Source organism: Chionomys nivalis, chromosome 2, assembly GCF_950005125.1.
Source record: "Chionomys nivalis chromosome 2, mChiNiv1.1, whole genome shotgun sequence".
In the NCBI taxonomy this organism is placed as follows: Eukaryota; Metazoa; Chordata; class Mammalia; order Rodentia; family Cricetidae; genus Chionomys; species Chionomys nivalis.
Window position 1 is genome coordinate 103,521,346 of NC_080087.1, and position 20,018 is coordinate 103,541,363.

General features: G+C 52.9%; 1 protein-coding gene across 1 annotated transcript in view; it reads right to left on the reverse strand.

Annotated features, from left to right (window-relative positions):
• Positions 1 to 15,145, reverse strand: part of Crocc2 (ciliary rootlet coiled-coil, rootletin family member 2) — a 61,055-nt gene extending 45,910 nt beyond the window's left edge. Inside the window, exons 1-4 of the mRNA XM_057762817.1 lie at positions 15,068 to 15,145; positions 4,744 to 4,891; positions 3,713 to 3,861; positions 1,429 to 1,535 (exon numbers count right to left, since the gene is read on the reverse strand). Coding sequence (XP_057618800.1) covers positions 1,429 to 1,535; positions 3,713 to 3,861; positions 4,744 to 4,891; positions 15,068 to 15,145 — 482 coding nt within the window. The remainder of the gene's footprint in view (positions 1 to 1,428; positions 1,536 to 3,712; positions 3,862 to 4,743; positions 4,892 to 15,067) is intronic.
• Positions 15,146 to 20,018: the final 4,873 nt, after the last annotated feature.

Consider the following 20,018-nt stretch of genomic DNA (forward strand, 5'->3'; position numbering starts at 1 on the left):
AGCCACTCCTTTCCCTGTAAGAAATTTATAAGGTATGGGAGATACAAAGGGAGCATTGGAGGGGCAGGCTGGCAGGAGCTGGGCACCTATGGGAGATGCTAGCCATCCTGTCAGCTTTTCAGCCATCAGGCTCCCCCGGGGCTCTTCTTCCCCCTCAACATGGGTTTTCAAAATGCTCTTCAGCATTTTCTCCCTCCGCCAGATTCCTGGAGGATAAGCCAACCACAGGATGTTGGTGATGGCAAGATCAGCTCAAGTGGGGCTCTAAGGGCTGTTTCTGGGACTGGGGTGTGGTGCATTCTTGCCAAGTCTGAACAAAAGGGCCTGTTGACATCAGAGAGGCTTGGAGCCAAGAGTTCTGCAGTTGTGGTTGGCGTGGTAAGGGGAGCTAGAGAAGGGCACCCAGGATTGTGTATGCCAATGGCTCATGGTTGACTGTGGTAACCCACCAACAATGATGGCCAAGCGTCCTGGCATCACACTCAGGGAATGGGGTCAGGGAGCCCTTGGCAATGGCTGTGCCTTGTGGGGCTGCCCATGAGCCCAAACCCATTCCTGCAGTGGGTGGGGAGGAGTGAGCAGATTCCCCCTCAGTTGCTCTGGTCTGACATGGATGCTCCCGTGTCTAGAGGGTGGGAATATATACTGAGGAGTGTGGGCAGAGGACAACAAGGCCATCTCTGATGCCAGCTGTCACTTGTAGATGGTCTCTCAGAACCCTGGGGGGCTGGAGAGATGGCTCAGAGGTTAAGAGCATTGCCTGCTCTTCCAAAGGTCCTGAGTTCAATTCCCAGCAACCACATGATGGCTCACAACCATCTGTAATGGGGTCTGGTGCCCTCTTCTGGCCTGCAGGCACACAGACAGAATGTATCCATAATAAATAAATAAATAAATAAATAAATAAATAAATAAATAAATAAATAATAAAAAAAGAACCCTGGGATATTAAGTCTTCAAGCCTCTGATGTCTTTGCTCCCTGTATTCAGGGGTAAAGATAATCACTATTAAAGAGACTAGGAGGCATCTCACTCACCCAGCAGTGATGAGAGGGCTCTCAGCTCTGTACTGTCTGTGCCCTGGCCTGTGTCACAGGGAAGGCAAGGGCAGGGAACCTGCTGCCCACTCTACAGACTGCCCTTTCTCTCCCTTCTCGCTCTCCCTGGCCCTGAAGGATGAGAAGCTCTATGTGAGGATATGGGGATGGTCTCCGGTGGAAAGCAAGGGAGAGCAGCATGGTACCCAGCTCTGCTTGATGATGACCCCTCTTTCCAAGGGTCCTTCCCCTGCACCACTTTTCACAGTGAAAGTTAACTCAGAATAACTTTGATGGGTTGGCCAGTAACTGTGAGGCAGAGTGAGGTCTGCCCCCTCTGGAATGATGGCCGCACTCCTGCAACCCGGATAGCCTGTCCATTGGGTCTCACCTCTGCTGTGAGGCCTCCAGCCGGCTAAGGGCCTCCTCCAAGTCCATGCTATGCTCCAGCTCTGACTTCCGAAGCCGGGCCTCAGTAGTATCCAGGCGGGCCTGCAGCTAGGAAGGAGTGTGAGCCCACCTGGTCCACCTCTCTCTAGTCATCCAGGTAGGGCATCTTTGACATAAAGCTCACTCTGGGCAGAGGCAGGAGACAGGGCCTCCCAGGGGCCTGTTCATACCCTGCTTCTCTGTCCAGTGCCTGTGGCCCACAGAGGAGGGGGAAGGGAAGCATACTGGTTGAGTGGATGATGCTTGGGTACTATTAGGCTTGGGAATACAGTGAAAGTGGAGGGACCAGCAGGGGGCAGGGCTCCGGAGGTCCCCGGAGACACTTCACCCTTGGTGGCTGGGAGCAGGGACAGCTGAAAAGCAGGCTCTGCCATGCCTGCATGGGACATGAATCTGGGCCCTCTAACCTGACCTATTTCCCAAGTTGTACCTCCACTCTCAACCCCCATTCTTAGGAGGTGGGAACTAACTCACACGAAGCCAAGTCCCCTTGCTCCCAATACAGAGCATTATCCCAAGGGGTTAGAAAAGTAGGCTGGGAACAATGCGGGCGTCGGGAAGGCACACCCAAGGCCTACCGCTCAGAGTCACACGGCCATTACTACAGTGGGGATCTGAACCCAGAGCCTAGGAAGTCACGGAGTCCAGGAAGTTCTGGGAGGAAAATACAAAGAGCAGCAGGGCACGGTGATGGAACACAGGACTGGCCGATGGCCAAAGACCTGTTTCTCAGCCACCAGCAGTGTGACAGTTGGGATCAGGCATTGTATTGCCATCAGGGGAGGACACACTGGACACCCCTCGCCCAGTTGCCCCCATGTGCTGGGGAGTAGTGTGGGGCAGGGTCTCCTGGCACCCCCATCTAGCTGGCTCTGAGCTGAGCTCTGACTCATAGCTTATTAGTTTACTCCTCTTTGGAAGGACATCTGCAGCTTCTATTCCCTGAAGTCCCTTCCCAACATCCCCCGCCCTGTGCTAGGAAGATCCCTACCCCCAGAATGCACCAGGGCAGAGGCTCACAGGAAGAGTAGCCTCACGGAGCTCCTGAGCCAGACCGTGATAAGAAGGAACTCGCGGTCTTTCTTAGAGGGATTCTAGGGATGGAGCTAAAGAAAACAGCATTTTCCACATTTGGTGGAAAGGACATCCGAGAACTGGCACCCAGCGGCAGGTGGGCACCTTAGGGCTAATGTGGTTGTACTCGGAGGCATGGCCAAGGCAAGGCCAAGCATGGCAAGCCTCTGATTTGTCACAGTTACATGCCATAGGACGAGCAGATCCAGGGCGGGACTGGGCCTGGGCATGGTTGTGAGATATCAGGGTGGTGGTTCTCAGCCTTCCTAATGCTGCGACCTTTGAATACAGCTCCTCATGTTGTGGTGACCCCCCAACTACAAACTAGTTTGTCGATATTTTATGACTGTAATTTTGTTACTCTTGTGAATCATAATGTAAATATATTATGTAAAATATATCTGCTAAGCACCCCCCCCCCCAAGGCAGGCACAAGAACCATAGTTTTAGGGAACACTGGCCAGTGCTGAGCCTTAGTTTCCTCATCTGGCCTGCCACACAGAGCTCAGGCTAGGTTCATAGATGGCCTGGTGGTCGATCCTAGAGAGTCAGAGCCCCCACTCTTCTCCCTTACCTATCCTTCAGTTCTGCTTCTGAAGCTCTCATGACTCGGAGAGGATAACGTGTGCAAAGGGCTCTGGCCTGGACAACGCCTTTGCTTTTCTGCCCGAGTTTCTTTATCTTCATAGAAAAAGCATCCCCTAGCCCACAGGCATCCCTCCAAACCTCTGGCTGAAGCCTTTACCTCAGAGGTCACCCCTCACTTCTCCCATTCTGAGACCTGGAGGTAAGTAGGTGCATGAGAAAGGCCTAGGGGCTGGAGCAGAAGTGTTTGCCCACAGGCTCTGCCTGGGGTCTGAGGCCAGCCCTTCCTGGCTCTCTCTTCTGTTCAGAGCTGGCTCTGTGATTATGATTGACAAAGCCCTGGGACCAGCGGGTCATCATTGACCGGGTCACGCCATAGGGCTCCTGGAGCAGACATACGTCTGAAGGGAACATCGGCTTCACCTGCTTACGTCTGGTCTCCATCTGTTGCCCAGGTCCTGAGACTAACTGACGGACCCACCACTATAATCACCAGTCCTGGGAGGTGGTCCCTAACAAGGGCTCGATGGGGAGCACTGGCCTGCAGGTACCAGCTGCACACTCACCCTCTGGCTGACCGTGTGACACCTGCTAACCAGTTCCTCCCGCTCAGCATCTGCCTGAGCCAACAGGTCCTCCAACCGGGCCAGCTCCTCTTGCAGGAGCTCGCTGTCCTCCTGTGTATGGGTTGTAGTAGCTGGCAGCTCCCGCAGCCCTGTGGTGAGCACAGCATTAAGATCAGGCCAGGGCCCTCCTCAAACATCCTACTGCTAGGTCTGTAACAACAGGAGAGGGCTTCCATGAGGAACTTCACTTCCTCTCCTGTTACTAAGCACCCTTCCTACCCTTATTGCCTTTGGTAAACATCTTTAACCTTCTCAGACTCGTGCATGGCCAGGCCAAGTCCCTACCCATCAAAGCATGTGTGGGGGACACTGGGTACCACCCATCATGTCTGGGTCCTGAGCAGTAGTGGAAACGCTGCTTTGGGGTAGCAGGACCCTGCTACCAGAAAGATTGCTTTTCCAAATATGCAGTGGTGTTTCTCTGTTCTTTCCCAACAGTACTCGGGGCCATCAGAAGATTAGACACAAAGGGGTCATCAAGACCCCAGCAGAAGGGAGCCGTGAGATCAACTGGAGGTCAGGGAGCCTGACTCCTATTTGACTTCCATGCAGGGATGGAGTCCTTGGAGCCTGTTCCTGCAAGGTGATGGTAAGATGTGCATGGGACTGGATGGAGGGCAAAGACAAAGTTCAGGATGTCTGAGCTCAACTTAAACTGAAATGTCAACCTTTAGGATTTTCACTCTGGCAGAAAAAAAAATGAAGATGGATAAAATCAGGACACAATGACATAACGGTGTCACAACACAGAGATTACCTCCATATAGCATTGATAACAGCCTCGTAGCTATCTGCGTGACTCCTGGGGACCCAATGGGGAGATCATTTCCCATTTGGGAAAAATGGGGCTAGGAGAGTCTGGGATGGGCAGCAAGGGCCACAGACAGTCCTAACGGTGTGGCTCCCTAAGGCCAGACTCCGTGTGCGGCTCTGAGGTCCCACGGGTACCTGAGCAGCTTCAGCGCCCTCACCTGAGAGTGGCTCTTCCAGGCTGCTTGACACGATCTCTCGGATACGGGCTGGCACGGGGGTGGGTAAGGCCCGCTGGCTTTCTCCACGGACAGTCAGTGCCCGGTCCTCCCTGCTGGCCATGGGGCTCAGGATGGTGTCTTCCAGCTTCTGAAAAACACCCAGAACTCTGGTTCGTGCAGGCCCTGAGCGACTTGCAGGCCCCTCGCGCAAGCTCACTGGGGCCAACAAGTGACACCACACGGTCACTTCCATGTAGCAAAGACTCCTGGGGACAGCAAAGTGGGGCGTGGCTGGTCACTCAAGCCACATGCCTTAAGTCTCCCCACTTGTGGGCTGGCATTGTGCCAGTCGCATACCGTGCTTTGGCAGAAATGAGGTGATCAAGAAAATGGCCATTTGAGAGGATTCCTAGCTTAGGTCAGCGCAGCTCACCTCTAAGCCTTTTTCTAGCGCTAAGCAGATTGGGCTAAGTCCTGGGCCGACGCAGACTAAAGGGCGGGCACTTTCTCTAGTCACTCAGTAGAAAATATGAGACTTGGGGTTGACTGACCGCAAGCGTGTGGCGCTCTTTCCCAGCTATCTAAGCATCTTGCCGGTCACTCTTCTCGAGTTAGAGCAGTCTCCTGTCTCCAACCCTCTGGTGTTGCAACATCAGAGTCAATAAAAAGCTTGTTCCGGAATGGTTTCTTTGTCCACATTGTGGTCTTTAGCATGAGCAACATGGGCTGGGCTGGCTGAATGAATTAGAGACAAGACCTCAAGCTTCTAAGTCTTAGCAAAGTAGAAGCGGCTGCATTGGAGGGTACGAGGAGCTAAGAAGCCTGACACCTGGAACTATGAGCCACTCTAACGCTGGGCATGGCAGCTGAAGTGTTCAAGACAGTAACTGAGGGCAGAAACCCAGAAGTTAAGAAAGCTAATGAGAGGCGCCGGTGAGATGGCTCAGAGGTTAAGAGCACTGGGTGTTCTTCCAGAGGTCCTGAGTTCAATTCCCAGCAATCACATGGTGGCTCATATCCATCTGTAATGAGATCTGGCGCCCTCTTCTGTCCCACAGGGATATATGCAGGCAGAATATTGTGTATATAATAAATAAATAAATCTTTAAAAAAAAAAAAAAAGAAAGCTAACGAGAAAGCTAGAACTCAGTGAAGAGCACGAGGGTGGAGCCTAGACTTGGTAGACTGCAAGCCCCAGAAGAATTTGGGAGAGCTGCCAGGGTTCTAGAGGCAAGTTGGGGTACCTAGAACGGAGGACACCGGCAGGTAGTCTGAGCCAAGAGCAATGGACCTTGGTCTCAAGCACACAAAGCAATAAACTTCTGACTGAAGGCTTGGAGCCATAAGCCTCTTGGTCCTAAGACTTAGTGCCGTGGGCCTCTGGCTTTGGAAATTCAGGCCCTAAAACTCAAGGTCATCAATACCACGGGAACAACTTCTTGTCTACCTAGACATGGTCTTTGGGCGCTCAGATTCTTAGCAACATTTTCTTGAAGGGGGGAGGTACAGTTTTGGGAAAACAATGGTCTGTGGGCAGACTTGTTGAGTGTCAGCTGGAACCTTCCAGATACAGGACGGGCAGATAATATGATGAGGATTAAGAACCTACAGTGGCCCACCTGCCCCGTGCATGAAGGATGTTTGAATTAGAAGCATTGGGCTAACGACTGGTGATGGATGCCGGGGGCCCCACTCCCAGAGCTTTCCAGGGCAGCAGCCACAGTGGGACGCCCCAGACCCCTTTCCCACCTAGAGCTCCTTCAGGTGTCACTAAGAAGTCTCCTGACTTCCATTTTTTAGCCCCCACTGACAACCTTTTTTATCTGGAGCCCTGCTTGTTCTGACTCTCAGGCCTGTGTTCGTGGGGAGGTCCTGCTTCTCCACGTGGCCCACCTTCCTTATTCATACTTCCTCTTGACTGTAGCCAGGCCTCTTTCTACTCTGAATCCTGACCACCTCCGTGGAGATAAACCAGGACTTTCACCTAGTCCTCCTAAATATAATGACTGCCCCCCTCTTCTTTCTGAGACAGGGTTTCTCTGCATAGCCCTAGATATCCTGGAATTCCCTCTGTAGGCCAAGTTGGCCTTGACTGCAGAGATCTGCCTGCCTCTGCCTCCTGAGTGCTGGGATTAAAGGCATGTGCTACTGCCCAGTTGACTCCTCTCTTAGGTTAGTCAGATTGGAGTCACCCCAATATCCAGATTCTCCAGGGCCCTGGACAGGGCCTGTCCTGGTCCCCCAGGAATCCTGCAAAGGTCAAATGCTGCAGATGAGTGAGTTCAGGGCCTGGCTAGTCTGCCCCTTCAGGCTGGGCAAAGGCTTACTTTCTCAAGGTTTTGCACTTACTCCCCTAGGTGGTCTTGGAAGGTGCCTCTACTTTGCTTTCCTCCAGAGGACCTCCCAGTCTTGCTCTGAGTGGGTGGTAAACAAATTTTCTTGGGTGCAGCAGCTCCACTGGTGAGGAACAGAACTTGCTACATCTTCCCAAGACCACCAAGGCCTCGCCTGCTTTTCTAGGAGTTGGAAGCGCCCAGCCATGGCTGCCCTGTTTTGCACAGGAGAAACCCAAGGCCTAGTGGGGGTAGCAAACAGCACCCCAGGCCCCCAGATTAAAGACGTGATGCTGGCTCCATTTAGAGGTTCCCTCCAGGCCGGAAGGACCCTGCCTCCCCTCCCTCCTCTCCCCGGAGCATCAACGGCGCCACCCGCTAACGGGAAAGCAGCGGTGCAGCACAAACTTGACTCATTCCTAACGTTTACAGAGGGTCACTTATTAGCCGGGACGTCCCGAGAGGCGCTGGGGGCGTAATAGGTTCCAGCTGTGGCCGGGTGCCTGCGATGGGTCGACGCCCAGCCAGAGCAGGAGGGGTGCGGAGGGGGAACGGGAGGGGCGCGTCCCTGGCAGCCCGCCCTTCCCTCCCGCCTCTGGTCCCTAGCTCGCGCGGGAGGATTGCAAGCGGGGCCGCCCCGCCTCCACACAAACGGCTCGGGGGGAGGGGCGCGGGGCTCTGCTACATCGTGCATGGAGGTCTGTGCTGACCCGGGCTTGGATCTCGTGGGATCTTACCCGGGACCGCCTCCTTCTCCATCCCAAGTCTGGCCCATGGTGAGGAGTGGGGCTAGGGGAGTTTCCAGCGTGTGCCCCACAGACTTTGTCCATGTTGCCACCAGCGTCTCCCCCCCCCCCCCGCCCCCCAGCCTGGGTGGGTAACCATCTCCAGGGCCAGGATCTTTCCTATCCAGCCTGGTTCTGGGGAAGGTTCTAGCGGGACCTGGATAGCCTCTTGGGGGGATCCTCGGACTGTGGGAAGGACGCCAAGGTTTGGCAAAAGGGACTTCCATGGTCACTTTCCTAAAAGACATCAGATTCAGATGAGCTGGTCCACGTTTGCTCCTTCCTGTTGCTCTCAGTGCGTTCCCCAGCTCAACAAAGACCCCAGGGAGGCCACTGCCCCTGTTGGTCATCTAGATCTAGCCCCACGTGGGTTTGTTTGAGACAGTGGGGACAAACGCCATTGTCTCCTATTCTTCTGTGGTTGTGTGGAGGAGTCCCATCTAGGGGACTGGCCTCTTTACCTCACTCTCTGAGTCAGAGCAGGACTTCCTTCTAAGAGAACTGAGGAGGGGTCCCCGCTGTGCCATCAAATGAAAGGTGACCACGGATATATCACACCACCGTCTGTGAAGTGATGGAGATGAAATTCAGGCCATTCTGGGTTCCAGGGCCCCAGGGGCTGTTGAGTGAAGGCTGGGGTTCAGGTCTAAAAAGGAGGGAGACTGAGCACCAACTGCCTACACCCCTGATAACAGCCCCAACACTGCCCACCATCCCCTGGGCTCCTGGGAATGCAAACTGCTCAGGTCTTCCTTGTAAACTGGCCTCCCCATCCTCTTGGGCCTAGGAACCCCAGACTGCACTTTTGCCCTTGCCTAGAGACAGACTGGAATGGGGAGTTTTGGGGGTGGGGTATGCATCCTCCCCCATTCTTGAACTTGACTCAAACATTGTGGGGAGACAGCAGTTGTTGTAGATGGTGGGGGGGATGAGGTCAGGGGCAGGGCTCCAGCCCTCGGTGTAGGTTCATATCCGGGAAAAGAGCCTATCACAAGGATGGGCTCCAGACCAGGGCCCTGTTCTGTCCTCCGAGGCTCCTGCCCCACAGCCATGACCCTTCCAGATTTGGGATGGTGATCACCCTGAAGGGGAATCCAGGCGACATCCAAGCACAACCCACTGCTAAGGATCAGTGGGGAGCCCAGACTCAGAGGAGCATGGCCTCTTTCAGCTCTCAGGGATCCTGGGCTGCTGTCTAGGTTGGGCAGGAGGAGGAGTCAAAGTGTGCTCACTGCAGGGGGTTTCTTGAGCAGGGTTTGGGTGGTCTCTCAACTGTTGCTTCAAACAGTGGAGGCAGAATAGAGCACACAGGGACAGGCACCCCAAGTGGTCGGTCCCAGTGGGTAGCCTGGCACCTTCTGGGATGCAGGTAAAGGATAAAAAAACAAGACAAAGCAAAACACACAAACAAAACCCATTAAACCCTCCAGGGGTGTAAGAGGTCTGACTTCCACTCTCCCATCTGAACCAGAACCAAGCAGGGACTGCAAAGGCACGAGTGGGAAGCTCCCACTACCCGTAAGTTCCCCTTGGTGGACTCCCTGAGGCCTCTTACAGTGCCAGCAGCACTGGCCCACTCCCTGAAGACCGGCAGGGTCTTCTGTGGCAGGGCTGGTGTGACATAGAGACAAAGGGGGTCAATAAGCAGAAAGGGCAATGCACACAAGCTAATTCACAGCCTCTTGCTCACGACTATGGCCACAAACAGGGGGACAGTCTAGGCGCTGGTACCCCAGGAGAGAGCAGAATGGGTTTTAAAAGGACCTTGGCCGCTTCAGGTGTGGAGAAAGGCAGAACTCACCCATATCTTTTAAATAAAGAACTCAGTAGCAAGCAGGACAGGGCCCCTCCCCCCAAGTCTCCGAGGGAGAGGGCATTCAGCAGACAAGCCCAGTGGGATGCTATCTCAGGCCCTAACCTAGGCAGCAGGCAGAACATGGCTGGGTGACAGAGTCCTGGAGCCTGGAGAGCTATCCTGTATCTATCACAGTGCAGTGCAGGGGTAGCTAGGCTTGCTGCTAATGTCTGCATGCTGAGCTCCAACAGTGCCCCCGTGTGGCCCCATCCAGTACTGCAGAAGGGCTTCAGGGCCTACCCAGCTGCTGGAACTCGGGGGCTCCACCATGATGGACAGTAGAAGAAGCTATGATAGTGTGTGAGTTGAGGAAGGTTAGATTGTTTGTAGTTCCTTAGCGCTGTCCACTGTCCAGGAGCAGACGTTTTTAAATCAGTTACCTCGACTTGGAAATTCTGCCCTTCTCCCTCTGGGGAAGCCTGGGCTGGGCAAGCTTAGCACTGCTGACAGGGTCTATGTTAGGACCGAGACTCGACCCTGGGTCCCCAGATACCTGTGGGGCTAGTTTTCTGGATAGTCAGGTCTCTGAATAATCCTCTGCCTTGTGTGCACCTGGTTGGATGTCCGTGGACCCTCCTGCACCCCCATCAGTGAACTGGCCTGGTCAAGAGCAGGCCCAACTGTAGGCGCAGAACACTGTTCTCCTGCAGAGGGTTTGGTCGGTACTGCTGGACTTGGTACCTGTAATGCCTACTCCTGTGTCCCACAGGCTGACATTAGTTCTGTTTTGATTGACACCCCTCACTCCCACCTCTGACTGTACCTGTCAAGCTGGGGTATGGGCATTGCCCCTGGAGCAGACATGTCTAAAGTCACGAGGGGACTAGATGTTGGCGCAGGGGCTGAGGATGAAGGGGACAATGTATCCTTCCACCCCTATCACAACGCCTGCCATCTAAACAGGCTCAGACAGGTTCCCAGCACAAGTAATTGGGAGCTGTGTTGGAATGGCCAAAAGGATGAGTCACTACCTACAAAATGACTCACAGCATGGAATGCTCAGCAGGATGGAGATGCTGTCTGTCTTGTCTGCTCCTATGTCCAGACACCCTCACAGGCGTCCTGGGGAAGACAGCAGGCCTGCAGAGCATGCAAAGGCCCAGGATAAAGAACAAGGGGCGAGGAGTGAGGAGACAGGAGGAATCAGAGAGAGGGGAGGCGGGATAGACACAGCAGAAAACTTGAGTGCCATTGTCAAGGCTTGGGATGTTCTACCGAGGAGGGCAGGGCCTGTCTCTGCAACATGGTAAGAGAAGTCTGAGTAGACCATCTGGTCAGTGCAGAGGTACTGGTGTCTGAGCATGTGGCCCTGGGAACAGAGCTAATTGGTGTGTCCTTCCCTAGCTGGCATGTGGTTAGCACCGTGGCCAGGCCACATTTGGGCCATCATTGGCTCCTGTCCTTGAGGGGCCCACTCTCCTGGGACCTCACACCCTTGATCTTAGAAGTGAAAAGTGACTTTGAAAGGGGAGTGTGAGGGGGAATGGCTGGGTCCCTGGGGAACTCTGGAATGGCAAAGGCAGGATGAGAGCTCTGGATCTTTCTGCCCACTCCCAAGACAGCTGGTGATCTAGTACTTCAGTCCTCAGGGATGTAATCAGTAGTGTTTATACAGGAAGTACCCACGAATGCCCCAGTGAGGGGCTTGGTGTGGCTGTAGGGCTGGGGCCAGCGTGTACCCCAACAGGGTGCTTCAGCTCTCCCCGGCATCAAGTTGTGAATTTCCCCGAAGGAGCCCTTTAAGTCAGCGTCAGGTGATGCCTGAGTGTTAGCAGCTGTTTTGGGGAAACCTTGGGTTTAGCTAGCCAGTCAGAGGGCAAAGGGCAGCCTACGATGGTGTCTGACCTGTTTCCTCCTGTAAGGCTAGGCCCTAGCTTTACAGGTATTACAACAGGTGGGTCCAGAGCATTGATGAATCGGCTGTGGTCAGCAGTTGAATGAGTGATGGGTGAGAACAGTCCCTAAAGCCAACGTCTTGCTTTAGACACATGCATTCGCAAAAGAGTGTGGGAATGAAAAATAGTGGAGTCGCTGAAAAATAAGGCGGGTTCATGTGGAATTAGCGCTGGATCCCTCAATTCTTCTAGAACAGACCCTACAAAAATGAAACCAGAGACCCAGGCGTTTGAGCCTGTATCCCAGTGATGCTCTTAGTGGTGCATGAAGGAATGACTTGGTGAGCAATGCATGGTCCATCCACAGGAGAGATTGTCCTCAGCCATGCTCAGCTGGGAGGACCTTGAGAAGACACTATGCTAAGTGAAATAAGTTGACAGACAGTTCCATCCATGTGAGATTCAAAGATACAGAGACAGGGAGCTGGGAGAGCTGGTGTTTAAGGAGAATGACAATTCGGGAAGATGAAATTATTTGGGACCTGTATAGTGACAAATGCCTTTATAAGACTGGCCTATATGCAGGTCTTGTGGGGGTGTTGTCTGGATTAATGATTGATGTGTGAGGGCCAAGTGCATTGAGGACAGTACCACCCCTGGACAGGTGGTCCTTCAATATATAAGAAATCAGGCTGAGCAAACCATTAAGGAGCCTTCTTCCCCCATGGCCTCTGCTTCAGTTCCTGCCTCCAGGTTCCTGCCCTGACTTCCCTGAATGGTGGATTACAGCTATAAGATGAACTCTTTCCTTCCCAGGTTGCTTTTGATCATGGTGTTTTATTACAGCAATAGGAACCCCAACTAAGACTAGGGTCAAGGAGAAGAAGAAGCAGGTGATTCTCAGGGAGACCCCCTCACCCTGGTTAGTCCAACACTTTCTTGTACTTAAGAAGCATGTCTTAAGTTCTGGAGACCTCTTTTTCAGACCCTTTGGGAAGAAGAGGTGGCTGCTCTGTCTGCTTCAGGTCCCATGATACTAAAAATTCAGAAGCTTATGAGCCACTACCCTGGTTCATGTCTTGCTGCCACGGTGAGCCTGGCCCTTGTATAGATAGAAATGGGGGTTATTTAGCTCATGGAGCTGGAGACAGGGCCTCTGACGGGTGCTGGTGAGGTGCCTGGCTATCGCCCAACATGGCAGAAGCCGTTGTGGTGGACGTATGTGTGAAAGAAAAGGGTATGTGGTGTATGGGAGGAAGGAGCCAGAGAGTGCAGGAGCCGGATTTGCTGTCTTTTTTTTTTTTTTAAACAACTCATCCTGGAAGGAAATGGGGGCCAGAAAGAAGCCACCAATCCCTTCTGGGGCCAGTGCCCTGTGACCTAAACACTTTCCACTCTTCATTACCGTCACCCCCTAGACTTCCAGCTCGTGAACCCTTTGGGGGTACATTCAAACCACACCCAAACCATAGCAACAGCTTTTGCCAACAAATATGAAAATTTATAATGGACAAGTTCCCAGAAAACTAGAACTTAACCCAAAAGAAACAGTTCAAAAAGTTCTATGCTGTTAAAGCAACCAAGTCAAGAGTGGGGACTCTTCCCACACCACTCGCATCACCTGGGTCTGAGAGGACGCAGGAAGCTCCGTCTCCTGGTGCACATGTAATTTTAGGGGTCTTTGAACTCACCAAGTCAGTGGGTCCTGCCCCTCAGGATCTAGCTCAGGGCTCCCAAGCCTGGTCCTTGTCTCCAGTTCTAGCTCTCAAAAGGCCTGGGGGGCTAGGGCTCTAGGACACTGTGCAGAGGTTATTAAGGTAGGGTGTGCAGATGAGGCAAGGGAAAGGGGACTCTGACCGGAGGAAGAGGGATGCTGAGGAGCTCTTCCCATCTCAAGAAGCAGGCTGAGATCAAAAACCATGTTCCTGGTCATATAGGGGGCTTCCCCGACTCAACCTCAGGCCTTCTCTGGGTCCCACAGTTTCCTGTATGTAGCCAGAGGAGCTGGAGGTCCCTAGAGTCCTGTCACTAGTCTGATATGCCTATCTGGGTATCTCATGGCGCCTTCCTGCTGCATGCTCACCTGATGTAATTGCACAGAGATCTCAATCACAGCTGTGCAAATAGCAGGTGTGGCCCGGCAGACAGAACAGTCTCACCAGGCTCTGTATGACTCTTAGGTGACAGCTTCCCAGGGACAATGGGATTAGGTGCAGGCAGAAGCCCCCATCACCTGTGCCCAGAGCTGTTCGCATCACTCTGGGTTTCTCCCTCAAGTACCCTGGCAAACACATGGCCACTCACTTCTACCCTGAAGCCTCAAAGGAGCCGACCAGGTCCTTACAGGGTGATGTGATGCTCAGATGTGCTGGGCTGGGAGTAGTTTGTGAGCTGTGGTGTGCTGACCACTCCTTCTGAACCCACCATCAGTCTTGTTCTCAGAACTCAGCCCGCGACCCCATCAGGCAGAGCTTGCAGAGTGGTTCCAATCTCTTGTCTTGTTGCACCAGCTAACCTATTTCTTAATTACACTTATTTATTTGTGTGCAGGATTTGTGTGTGTGTGTGTGTGTGTGTGTGTGTGTGTGCCTGCGATATGGTATGTGGGGAGGTCAGAGAACAAATTTTGGCATTTGGACCTCTTTACCATGTGACTCCCAGGGATCAGACTCAGGTCATCAGACTTGATGGCAACGGCCATTACCCACTGAGCCGTCTCCTCCACCCCAACTGGCTGTAATACTCTGTCTGTGTCATGGTCTGTCCTATGTGGGCAGATGTGTATGCCTATGTGTGCAAAGGTGCTACCGTGTTATTTAGTCACTTGTCACCTTCTGTGCAGCTACTCCTTCCAGGGGATCTGATGCACTGTTTACCTAGGACCACGTCAACCCCCTGCAGCATGGCTTTGAGGGGCTGAGAGCTGGATTAATGAGTGCTCTGAGTCAGCAGGACCATCTGCAGCACACTGCGATCCCCAGGGGATGGGCACTGCCTGGCTGGTGTGGTTGGATGATGACGGTGAAGGGCAAGCAGGATGTGGAGGCTTAGGATGAGGGACAGCAGGACCGGCAAGTAGATGAGCTTTGAGGAATGGGAGGTGGCGAGGAGGACGGGGATGTGGGGATGGATGATTCCATCAGTGCTGTTCTGCAAGCAAGTTCCATGATGATAGAAAAGAAACTTCTGCAGCTTACAGAGTGGGCATTGGGGGTCCCCTCAAATTGAACTCTCCCTCCCAGCTCAGCTCCAACTGCTCCCCTACCTGGCTACCAGAACAGAGGAGCCCCTATTCTCCCCACCTTGGTATGCAGTCTGCAAGCCCAGGGCTCCAGGGAGCTGGCCTTCTGAGCTGCTGCACCAGTCTGAAGGTCTGCACTTACATGCTCATATTCACTATGAGCACGTGCTGCGCATGCCCCTGGGAGGTGCAGCAGCCTTCCCTGCATCGTCCTATGGAAAAGTGCTCTCAAGACCTGCTCTCCAGGGGTCACCAAGGGCAGCCACTTCACTGACCTGGATCACGGTGGCCAGCCCCAGCTGAGACTGCTCAGTGGTGTCCCCGTCTTCAGGGTTGCTGGAGGTGGAGCTCATCCTGGGCTAGAGCACAGCCCCTCAGAGAAGCAGTGCCTGGACTCCTCAGCACGTCTCCTTGTGCCTCCCGACACCCGTGTGCGATACCTGGGGCCACTCACTATGCTGGTTCTGCCCTGCTGAATTCACTTGCTCCTGGGTGCCCAACTGCCCCACCTTGATTGTGGAGACCACACACCAAACAAGCCCATGAGTGTTGCTGCGGCAACCAGGACGCTGAGGGCTGGGTTTCCCTGGAAACAGGAGTAAGGGCTTGTTGTGAGGACTAAGGAACACTGTTGGCTGAAGCCGTTTCCCTGGAGACCTGGAGTGAAGCTGACCCGAGGGCGGGACTAGCCTCTTCCTAGAGCCCCCATTTTCTGTCCAGAGAGACTGTTTGTTTGCCGACCACACCTGAAGGTGCAGACTGTTCTCCATTCAGGGTCACAAACTGACTTAGGTAACATGCCAAAGAACTTTATGATCAGTAGTGAGATGTGTGTCATGGATGTCTAAGGATTAGGGGGGAGCAGACCTTGCCCAGGAGCCTGGCAGGTTACCTGCTCTGCAGTGTGCCCTGCTAGACCGTACAGAATCACATCTCTCACTGGTTATCCTATTGGCACCTGTCTGGTTCATACTCTTATCGGCACAGATTCTCAACCTACTTCTGAGACCTTTTGAGCTTTGCCGCAGCCTCTCTGTTCATCTGTGCTGCATATGCATGCAGATAGAGAGATATATTTACTGCACAGTACGTGATATCAACGTTAACATTAGTAATTAAAATTGGAATAAAAGAATCTGCCCTCCCCTTGGACTGGGCGACCAAGGAGGGTGGAATTGTATGAAAAATGTATGTTATTGAAACTGCTGAACCTGTGTACTTACTGTTAATTCAATAAAATTTGACATGGAAAGCACAAATATGTTTTCTTTGTGTGGGACACGCATGTGCTTTTCTGGCATTGCAAGCTCACGGCAGCGAGGCATCTTCAGAATGTCTAGGACTAGGAGGGCTGGTTCTCAGGTGGGGCCACCCTGTTCCCTACTCAGGCATACCGTCTGATCTCCATACTCAGTCTCTAGGTCCTAGGATGTACTCTACGGTCGACAACCACCTTGGTCTGTCCTCCTCTGGGCTGTCTGAGAGGACCTTGGCAGTGTTCACCAGTTCACCCCTCTTAGCCATGCACAGGAGCCCAAGACTCTGCCTTTGCATCCACCCCTGATGCTCTGTGTGGTCCATGACTGTAGCTTCTGGTCCAGGACTGTTGATGGCAAGGAGAATCTTCATGGTCAGCCCAGAACATAGTCTATAAGGAGCGCTGTGAGATTGGCCATTGAGGATAGTGGGCCTCAGGAGGGTCTCGTCTAGTCCTGACCCCCCTCCTAACAGACTGGGCTGTTGGGCCCAGTACCCTGAACCTCCTGTCCTGAAGTACGGGGAACGAGTTCCTCCATAGTTGCCAAGGACAGGCTCTGGCCCTGTTGTCCATCCTCCTAACATGTGGCTGATTTGCTTCTGTCTGTGGCCACCTGTCTGGCAGGCTGTTTGATACTTCCGTACTCGTAAAGAGACTCCTTTTCAGAGGGGCGTTTGTTATCATTCCTTCCTCCACACCTGAAACCTCACCTGAATCAGCGCCAGGACACCACAACCCTGGATTTCCAGTTCCTTGGTGGACAATTAATAGCTCTCTGGTACTGAACATGAGCACTGTCATGGCTGGCCTCAGGTTTGCATAGGCACAGACACCCTGGTGATGATGGGAGGTTAGCCTTTGTACCGAACAGGGTTGTAGTGAACCAGAAGAAGTCCAGTGCACAGGGCACTTCCTCCAGAACGTACAGGGCATGCACTTTTGACAGAAAAGGGGCAGCACCTCGGTCAGTCCAGCCTTGGCTACCCTCGAGAACCACTCCCTGTGAGCAATGGCTGCCGCCTCTGGACCTGTGAGTTCAGCACGTGTGGTGTCCGCCCTGTCTCCGGGGCACAGAGCCACCAAAGGGACAGAGACGGCCACAGACAGCGGGTCAGATTCCAGAGCACTTCCGACCAGACAGGCTATCCTGGGGCTGTGAAGCAAGGTCAGGACATGACATCCACCCTCTTCACAACACAAGAGTTGTCCCTTACATGAACTATGCTCGGAGGATGTCAGAGCCCAACAGGGCTAGGCATCAGGGCTCCTTCAGAGACTGAACGATGCTATCCTCATTCTTGGCCGTTGAGTGAAGTGGAGAGGCCAGGGCAGGGTTGGGGTGAGGCTGTGGGCGCCCAGCCTTCACACAGAAGGTACATACAGGTTCCCTCATGAGGACTTCCAATGTCCCTTTCCTACTCCAGAAAGGTTTGGGTCAGGGTGGCAAATTACGACATTCATAGAGCCAGCCGATGGCACAAAGAAGAGACGCTAACTACGTCTGAAGGATCCAGATAAGGATGACCTGAGGGGTCCCCTGAGCAGAGGAGAACCTTGCTCTCTACCCGCTCAGTCCTCACCTGGCCCGTTTGAAGGATGGTGGTTGGTGAATGGTCCTGGATCATGACTGCCAGGTTGGCTCAGGAACCCTGCCCTCTGTCACCCATTCTCAAGGAATACCAAGATACAACCAGGAAGAGACTGCTTTCAGTGACAGGAGAGGGTGTGGGGCTGCTGCTCATTACCAGTTTGGCAAGGACCATGGCGTAAAGAAATGAGGAAGGCCCAACACACCGGATCTGGTCGTGACTTCCTGGATACAGTCTGGCAAGCCTGGCTGTCAACAATAACAGATAACTTGAACTTCATAAACATTGAAGGGTTTCATACCTCGGGGCAATATTAAGACAGAGAAAAGACAACAGCCAGGATATTATGTGAAAAAAAATACTTGCAAATCGTCCATCTGACAGAGAAATAAAATCAAGAATATCTAAAAATTTTCAAGCAGTCAGCAATACAGTACAATTTAAAATTGAATCAAGAATGGGAGTGGATATTTCTCTGTTGGACACATATAAAAGGCTCGCGAGCCTACAGAAATGTTTGACCTTACTAATTATTGGGGGAAAACTGTACCGATGAATGTCACACCCATTAGGGTGGCTGCTATTAAGAAAGTAGAAAAGTATGTTGATGAGGATGTAGATTAAGTGGAGGCCTTCGGTGCTGCAGGAATGTGCAATGGTTAAGCTGACTGAGAGCAGCAGGGCACTTCCTCAAAAATCAAACACACGCCACGTGATCGAGCAGTTCCACATCTGGGCGTGTACCCAGAAGAAAAGAAAACAAAGATGGAGAGATCTGGCCGCCATGTTCATAGCAACCGAGTGTCTGCTGGTGAGTGAATAGGTAAGCCACATTTGGCTGTCTGTACAGCTGGATGACTGCTCCGTATTTAGTTGAAGGGACGTTCTGACACATGTTGCAGCAGGGACAGACCTGGAGGACGTCAGGTTGAGTGAACTAAGCCAGTCATAACAAGACAGGACTGTGCAGTTCCATCTCTATGAAGCTCCTAAGGCTGTCATATCTACAGAGGCAACCGTTCTCCCCATGCTGCTGTGGCTGACGAGGTGTGTAAGGGGTTAGTGTCTCATGGTGGTACAGCTTCTGCTCCAGAAGACAAGAGACTAGCTGGGCATGGTGGTGCACATCTGGCTCTCAGGAGACAGAGGCAAGTGGATCTCTCTGAGTTCAAGGCTAGCCTGATTTACGTAGCAAATTCCAGGCCAGCCACGGATACACAGTGAGACACGGTCTCCAAGAAAGGAAGGTAGATGGTAGTAGTGATGGCTGTACAATGTGAACTTTTTAATGTCACTTTAATGCATACTTTAATATGGTTAAAATAATAGACACTGTGCTTATTCAATAAACCTCTAAACCCAAACCCAGCAACAGCAAAAAATTTTTCTTGTGAACACAGAGGCAAAGGGAGACCTAGCAGAGATGGCACCCACAGATTCTGAACCCAGAATTGGCTAGCTTCTCCTCTGTCCTGGGCTGATTAGGTGGCCCTGGGTCAGAAAGAATGGCCTTGTGTACCCCATGTGTTGAGGTGCCCCACGTTGTGTTCCCATGGCCTGACAGGTCCCCCGACACTCCCTTTCACCCTTATTCTGGTATCCCTCCCCTTTGTCTATCTTTTGTGTCCCATGCTCCCCTGAACAAGTGTCACAGTCCCATACCCCCACTTGCTGAGTACCGGGGCTGCTTGGACCCCAGTGTAACTGAATAGCAGGCAGGGCTCACAGTGTCCCCTTGGGGCAGCTGTGGGGTGATCGTGAGGACATTCTGAGGGTGGATGACAGTTGGTGATCCCAGTCTTGGGTCAGTAGAGCCCTGTAGAATATGTTCCCAGTAAATCACTAGACACAGAAGAGCTGCACATATTATAAGTTTCCTATATATGGTGTCAGAGGTGCCTGAGGCCAAGATCATCTCTCTGATAGAGGCCGGAGGTTGAGTAACAAAGGGGGCGGTGGAGAAGGTGAAACAGGGAGACTGTACTGACACCCCTGAACTACAGGGGTGGGAGGAAAGAGCAAGGAAGAATGCAAAGGACGGATGGGAAGGTATCCTTGCGTGGCCTTGACACCTCCTCTGTGTGGACAGACACTGGGCAAGTGGAAGGAGGAGGTGGGGCTGAACCTCCCTCTCTTACAGAACCTTCCCACCTCAGGCCCTGATGCTCACATTATCTTTCCCCTGACTAAGGAATGAAGGGAAAGGAGAGGCCAGCAGGGTTTGGTTTTACAGCTTGAACCCTTTGTGGGGCATGCTCTGGTGTCCTAGCTGTGTGAGGGACGGAAACAACAGGGAAGCAGTAGTTCCAGCTCCTGTCTGGAGCCTCTCGGACATCCGTTGGTGAAGCTGAGGCTCCTGGGAGCTACCATCCTGCCTGT